Source organism: Crocuta crocuta, unplaced genomic scaffold (assembly GCF_008692635.1).
Source record: "Crocuta crocuta isolate KB4526 unplaced genomic scaffold, BGI_CrCroc_1.0 scaffold1156, whole genome shotgun sequence".
NCBI classification, from domain to species: domain Eukaryota; kingdom Metazoa; phylum Chordata; class Mammalia; order Carnivora; family Hyaenidae; genus Crocuta; species Crocuta crocuta.
This window is the reverse complement of record NW_027528862.1, coordinates 125,587-133,219: the sequence shown is the minus strand read 5'-3', so window position 1 is coordinate 133,219 and position 7,633 is coordinate 125,587. Positions and strand designations below refer to the sequence as shown.

General features: G+C 47.2%; 1 protein-coding gene across 1 annotated transcript in view; it reads left to right on the top strand.

Annotated features, from left to right (window-relative positions):
- Positions 1–7,633, top strand: part of TMEM255A (transmembrane protein 255A) — a 52,852-nt gene that overhangs the window by 33,479 nt on the left and 11,740 nt on the right. Inside the window, 2 exon segments of the mRNA XM_077756273.1 lie at positions 6,013–6,088; positions 6,091–6,140. Coding sequence (XP_077612399.1) covers positions 6,013–6,088; positions 6,091–6,140 — 126 coding nt within the window.

The following is a 7,633-nucleotide window of genomic DNA, read 5'->3' as shown; positions in this document are numbered from 1 at the left end:
CTGCCTTCCTTTTAGAATAGAATCACCTGAGGTGCTTAAAAAGCCCACATGCCTAGGGGCACCTGGGTTAAACGTTGAACTCTTGATCTCAGCTCAGGTCTTGATCTCTAAGTTCAGGTCATGATCTCGCAGTTCTTTGGTTCAAGCCCCACATCAGGCTCTGTGCTGATGACGTGGAGCCTGCTTGAGATTCCATCTCTCCTTCTCTCTGCCCTTCACCTGCTTGTTCTCTCTCTTTCTTTCTCTCTTTCTCTCTCTCTCTCAGAATAAAAAAAAACTTTAAAAATTAGCCTAGATGCCTGAACGTCTCCTCCAAAGATTCTAAATTAATTGGTCTAAATTAAAGCCCAGGCATCAATATGTAAAAATTTTTTTGTTAATGTTTATTTTTGAGAGAGAGAGAGTGTGTGTGTGCGCGCAGGCAGAGGAGGGGCAGAGAAAGAGGGAGACATAGAATCCAAAGCAGGCTCCAGGCTCTGAGATAGCACAGAGCCCAATGCAGGGCTTGAACCACGAACCTCAAGATCATGACCTGAGCCAAAGTCGGACACTCAACCAACTGAGCCACCCAGGCACCCCTAGGCATCAATGGTTTTTTTTAATGTTTCTTTATTTTTGAGACAGAGAGTGTGAGCCGGGGAGGGGTAGAAAAAGAGGGAGAGAGAGGATCCCAAGCAGGCTCCACGCTATTAGCGCAGAGCCCGATGCTGGGCTCGAACTTACGAACCATGAAGTAATGCCCTGAGCTGAAGCCAAGAGTCAGAGGCTTAACTGACTGAGACGCCCAGGCGCCCCCAGCAATGGTATTTTTTAAAATATTCCATAGGTGGTTCTGCTCCACCAGGATTGAATACCTCCGCTTTAAAGAAGTGTCCCACCTGTGTTTTAGGAATTCTTTTGTGCTTAAAAGGATTCTCCCTTGACCCCAGAAATGAGTCAGATAGCCCCTAAGACTCTGGGTGTTTCTGTCCTGTTCTGGGGTCCCTGAGGAACAGGAACCTGAAAGCCAGTTTGTAATGTGACCTTGGACTGTCAAAACGCTAAGCCATGGTAAGAGAAAGGTGGGGTAAGACAGGGGAAAAGAAAACAGTGCGGCAGAACTGGGTTTGACAGGGAGTTATTGAGTGTTCGTGCTGGTGACTTGAAGTTAAGAGAATTCCTTCCCTATTCACGTCCAGACTGTCTGTCTCTGTTTTTTCTCTCCCTCTCTCATATACACATTTCTCATTCCCACACCCCTCCCCACTGGGGAAGGCATTAAGCACACCAGTGTAGGTACGACCTTCAGAGGGAGGAGGTCCTGTAGGTTTGGGCGTGAGGGAACTTTGGGGCGAGGGGGCTTCAGAAAAGCTGTTTCCGGGTTGAACAAAGGATGCTCTGTGTTCTTGGAGACCTTTCCCAGGGGGCCGGTGAAACTGGAGGCACTGAGTAGATTGTGAGCCGCTCTGGCTGGAAGGCAAGCTCTGGGGGCCGGGGGGCGGGTAGTAGATTGGACATTGGGATGGGTGTTACGGGTTCTCTGGATCATTCCCAGTGCTTTCAGACCCAGGTGGCAGAGCTACCCTGATGCACAAATGCAGTGGGTGGGGGCTGGCTGCTTGGTGGCCTCCATGCGGTTCCNTGATGTGCAGGTTTATTTCTGGACTCTTCATTTCACTGTGACCTTTGATCTGTAGGGGAGAGGGGGGTTTGTTGAGGGTCTGTCCTGAGAGGTAGCAGTTATGAACCTTTAGTTTCTAGAAAGGGCTTTTGCGCAATTAACTCTTTGCCGCTCCCCGCTGTTGCTACCTTATGAGGTAAGTATTACTGTCCCCATTTAACAGATGAGGAAATAGGCCAACAGAGGTCAAGTGACTTGCCCAGAACTCAATAGCAGAGCTGGGACTGGAGCCCAGGTTCATCAGGTGCCAGAGCTTTGCTCTTTCTACTGCGTCCCAGCTGCCCGGACCAACATTTGGATAGCTCTTTCCGTTCTCTAAGGGTTTTAACACACATTACCTCCTTTGTTCCATTGCTTTACTTTAGAACAATGAAAAGCGAGTTGTTTCCAACCGTCCGGGGCTTCTTTAAGAGGAAACAAGGAGGAGGGCAAGGGAAATACAAATGCCGGGCCTGGGAACTCAAGTCGAGGACCAATGGGGAAAACGAAAGATGAAAGCAAAGATCAGGGGCAAGGCACCCAATTCATGAGACGGGAGAGCAAGTGGGAATGTTAAGATGGGGTGCCAAGAAGGAGCCATTACTTTGATCACTTTATTTTTTTTTTACGTTTATTTATTTATTTGGAGAGAGAGTGCGCGAGAACAGGGGAGGCGCAGAGGCGGGGGGAGACAGAGAACCCCAAGCAGGCCCTGCGGTGTCATCGCAGAGCCTGATGCGGGGCTCGAACTCAGGGTGATCATGACCTGAGCTGAAATCAAGAGTCAAATGCTTCACCGCTTAACTGACTGAGCTGCACAGGTGTCCCACTTTAGTCGCTTTATTAAAATGAGATGTGGTGTAGACAAACCTGGAACATCAACCGGTGAGCCTAAATAAAATCCTTGGCCTGGATCCAAATGTGGTTGGTGACTTGGGGTGTGCCTTCCCTCTGAGTAGAATACCCTGGGATCCACGGGGAGGCCCAGGGGTGCTGGCTGGTGAAAGCCGTTCCCAGGGAGTGAGGACAGGAGCCAAGGGCTATGAGCTGGCAGCTGTCAACGGGATCAGGCAGTAGCCGCCAGAGAGGAACAAGGATGTCTTCGTTCCCTGACGGGGGGAGGCTTGGGGGACAAAGGAGCTTTTTTTTTTTTAATGTTTTTAAATTTATTTTTGAGAGACAGAGCACAAGTGGGGGGGGCGTTGGGAAGAGAGAGAAGGAGGCACAGAATCTGAAGCAGGGTCCAGGCTCGGGCCTGTCAGCACAGAGCCCGATGCAGGGCTCAAACCCACGAGCCTCGAGATCATGACCTGAGCCAAAGTTGGTCGCTTAACTGACTGAGCCACCCAGGCGTCCTGGGGGCAAAGGAGCTTTGAGAAATGTTTGATGAAGTGTTTGTTGACCAAAGATAACAAGAATTTGAGATGAGTCTTTGAAAAGTGACTGTTTCTTGCCATTTCCTCCTAACTGGTATCTCTGGTTCGGAGTAAAGTGGGGAGGAATAAAAGTGGCACTCCTTACAAAGTCGGCAGTCATTGCGGGTTGTGTATGGGCAAGATTGCTTACACCGTTTCCTGTGCTTCCTAGCAACCTTTTGTTTCCCTGGAGCTCAGAATGTTACTGATCAGTAAGGAGGTGTCATCCGAGACCCAGAATTTTATTTTTTTTAAAGTTTATTTATTTTTGAGAAAGGGAGAGAGAAAAAGCATGCACAAGGAGGGGGGANCGATGTGGGGCTCGAACTCAGGAACTGCAAGATCATGACCTGAGCCAAAGTGGGTCACTTAACCAACTGAGCCCCCCAGGTGCACCAGAAGCCCCAGAATTTTAACTGAAACACACACACTGCCATATGCATGCACAAATAAGAGCTCAAATTTGTTGTGAAATCAGAGTTAGCAATTTAAAAACTCTCTCGACATTTATTTGGAGCCATATCTTTTGTTCCTTCCCTGCCCAACCACTTACCCCCCTTTGCTCTCCCGACCTCTCTTCCCCTGTCCATTCTTTCTACACCCTCTATCCTTGACTCTCCTCTCTTCTGTGGCTTTCCTGTGCTTATTCAATCTTCCTCTTGTGTTGCTTTCTCTGTTATAGTCAACTTCCTTTCAGAGATTAGCCTGGGCCCCCGGCCTCACTGAACACACAACAATTTTTATAGATAGAGTTTACATTGCGCGATTGTTTCTCTATAGCTAGGCTTAGTTTATTTGCATAGAAGAACCGATTTCATCTTGCAAGAGCTGGAGGGCGTGTCTTTAACTGACAGAGGCCCAGGGGACATAACTTCTGGGACCTCCTCAGGGATGAAATTTCCACTTAGAATTCTGGTGGCAAGGTCAAGGCGTTTCTGAGCACTCGTTCTCTAGAAAGCGAGCCAGCCCCTGGGGTTGGTCAAGACCCTCAGCCCCCTCCCACACATGGGAGGGGCTGACAAATATTTCTCTGCCTGTCTGTGAGCTGCATTGTGATGCCTGAGCTTTGTAGCTCTTCAAACCTCCCAGAGATGTAAACAGTAACCCACTCCAAGGAAGAAAGCAGCAGAACTGTGTTGAAACTTGCTATAAGGGAATCGTCTTCCGCCAACCCCGCAACGTGGCTGCCCGTGGCCACTGCCAAGGCCTGCCCACACATTTTCATTGCTTCAGAGGAAGCGTCTGCTCTCCATTCACGTGGAGTAGATATGTGCCCGAACCAAGACACCCTGATTTTGCAGACAGCGCTTGGCTATCCATACAAATGGAAGCCGTGTCAATGGCACGGAAAACGGGAAAAATATTTACCCTGTGCCTTGACCCACGCGGCACATGGCAGGTCCTGCCTGGGACAGCCCTGCTTGGGAACTAATGAGTGGTGACTCCTTGAGCAGTGCTTTGGCCCCATTGACAGCAGGACCCCTGTCCTGGACAAGATCAGCTTTAACCCTTGAAGGGCTATACGCACCATCATGTTATCAAAGTGGCATTAAATTCTTTTGGCGCTGTTTTGTGTGCCAACAAACCAAAGGGGATTGATCTACTCTGCTTGGTCTTTCATGGCTTCTGTGTACTGCTAGGGTGTTGCCTTCAGCCGTCAGGGCCGGTGAGAAACATGTACCCTTCGGGTCTGCGTGAGAGCTCCTTGGCAAGCTTGCGATCTGCAGGGATCCGCATGACCTTTACAAACCCTTTGCGGTTCATCACATTTCCGTCACAGCAAGGGCAGTAGCCTGTTCAACCTTGTCGATATGACATGTTGTATCTGGGGTCTTATTCTTTTGTCTTTTTGGTTTTTGAAAACCACAAAAATAAGTGATTTCAACTTTCGTATAGGTTTGAATGGTTCAAAATAATAAATGCGGAGGGGATGATACAAGTAATATAAGAAAAGAAATAGAGGGACGCTTGGGTGGGTCAGTTGGTTAAGCGTCTGACTCTTGATTTCGGCTCAGGTCATGATCTGATGGTTTGTGAGCCTGCGTGGCTTGCGGAAACTGCTTGCAATTCTCTCTCCCTCTCTCTTTCTGCCCCTCCCCCACTCATGCTCTCCAGGGGGCGTGCTGTCTCTCTAAATAAATAATTAAAAAATAAAANAAATGTCCCCATTTACCTCCTGATACTACTCCCCTCCCCAGAGATAACTACAGTTGACAGTCTATTGTAATCTTTCCAGATTAATTTCTTTTCATTTACAAATGCACATAAGTATATAGTTGTTTGGATCTTTGTTTTTACATAGATTGGGAATCGTGCTATATCAATATAACACAGTGGGTTTCTTAAGACTTTTTTCCCGAGCAGTTTTAGGTTCACAACAAAATTAAGAGGAGGGTATGAAGATTTCCCATGTCCTCCCTGCCCCCACCCCATGCATAGCCTCCCCAGTAACTACATCCCTAGCAGAGTTATCAAGGATGAGCCTACGTTGATAAGTCATTATCCCCAAAGTCCATTGTTTGCCTCAGGGTTCACCCTTGGTGTGGTAATGGTCTGGGTTTGGACATAGGTATAATGACATGTATCCATAATTGTAATATACAGATTAGTTTCACAAAAATCCATTGTGCTCTGCCTACTCATCCTTCCCCACACACAACCCCTGGCAACCACTGATCTTTTTACTGTTACTTTAGTTTTGCCAGTGGCTTTTTTTCATGTTTATTTTTTATTTTTGAGAGAGAAAGCACAAACAGGGGAGGGGCAGAGANGCCAGTCGCTTTTTTTTTTAAATTTAACAATATATCCTGGACAACTTTCTCTGTCACTAAACATAGGTCCACATCATTGCCTGTTACCAATAGCTGCATGCTATCCTGCAGGACGGATGTGCCATTTATTTAATCATTCGCCTGCTGATGAATGTTTACATTGTTTCTAATTTGTGTTTTTCTACAGAACCCAACTCTGCCAGCACTGAACTGCTCTGTTGAGAATGCCCATCCAACTGTTTCTTACTATGCTCGTCCTCAAGTGGNTACAACAGCCCTCCTCACCTGCCGCCATACTCTGCTTATGACTTCCAGGTATGCTTGGGGAGAAGAAGACCTCTCCATTATGCTTGCTGCTGTTCGTGCTCTCTCATTATCCCCCTAATTACAGAAGCTCCCTAATATGTATGAGGTAGCCAGGCTCTGACCCTGGTGGCCTTCAGCAGCCTGTGGGCACCAGTGACTCGTTTACAGACAATGGCAAGGTGAGATGGGAGAAGTGTGGAGGGCAAGAAAAATGCAGAAAACAGAGATGGAAGAAAAAGGGGAGTGAAGGAGCTGGGATCAAGGTGTCCCAAATTGCCTTGACTGGCACCCAGGAGAAGACAGCCCTCACTAGTGCATCCATACGGACCCCTGTCCAGCCAGACATGGCTTTTCTCATTCCTCTGTCAGATAGATAGAGAGAGAGAGAGAGAGAGAGAGAGAGAGACCCAGTCCTGTTCTTTAGCCCAAGGGACTCTGGTCACACAAGGGATTGAATGAAATCTGTAATGAGTAAGAAGTTCCTTTTCTCCAGACTTCCTAACTAGGACTATACAGAGAAAGGATTTTATTGTGTTGTTGTTGTTTTTTTAGTAACACAGTAACACCCCTCTCCCCTTTTTAGCCTTGTTATCACATGGGACAGAAATAGAGTTACCAAATTTGCACTTTCCCCTTTTCCTTTTGAGCTGAGACTAAGCACAGGAAAACAGAACTAAGAAAGGCACTTAATTAAAAGGGATTCATTGTGTGCTGAGCACTGGACTAGGCACTTCAGGAAAACAAGCAACATGGTCTTTTAAACATTTACAGTGATTGTAAACCCTTGACCATAGAAGAATAGGATTACATTGAAATCTGGTTAATTAAAAATTTGAGGACCAAAGGAAATACCTTTGAAAGGAGAGAAGCCCGTAATGAACTTGCTTCCACCAACTAAGGGTCCCTGAATGCTCCAAGGGGACATAAAGGCATGAGTGTTTGGGGGTACTTCCAATTAACCAGCCAGTTTGCAAATACAAAGCCCTTGGGCAACCTAATTTCAGCTTTAGATTAACAAAATAATTGAAACTAGAAAACCCCATTTTGTTGAATAAAGTGTACTTTTGTTTGGTTTAGATACTGTTGTGGGGGTCCAGGACTCTCTGGTGCAATAGTAAGAGATAGGGTGAGCCTGGATGTGTTCACGGTTATAAATTGTGGTACTAGAGCAAGGTGGCGTCCATTAAAGCTTGTGAAAAAATTATGTTAGAACTTGTTTGAAAGCCTACAGTATTTACAGGTTAGACAACTGAGGGCACTTGTTACCCAAATAGGTATAGGTGAGACAGACTGGGAAACACAGATATGTTCAAAAAGGGCAGCGGGGCCCCTGGGTGGGTCAGTCGGTTAAGTGTCTGACTTGCGCTCAGGTCATGATCTTCAGGTTCATGAGTTTGAGCCCTGCACAGGGCTGTCTGCTGTCAGCACGGAGCCAGCTTCAGAGCCTCAGTCTCCCTCTCTCTCTCTGCACCCCGCCCCCTGCCCTGGCTTGAGTGCACTTC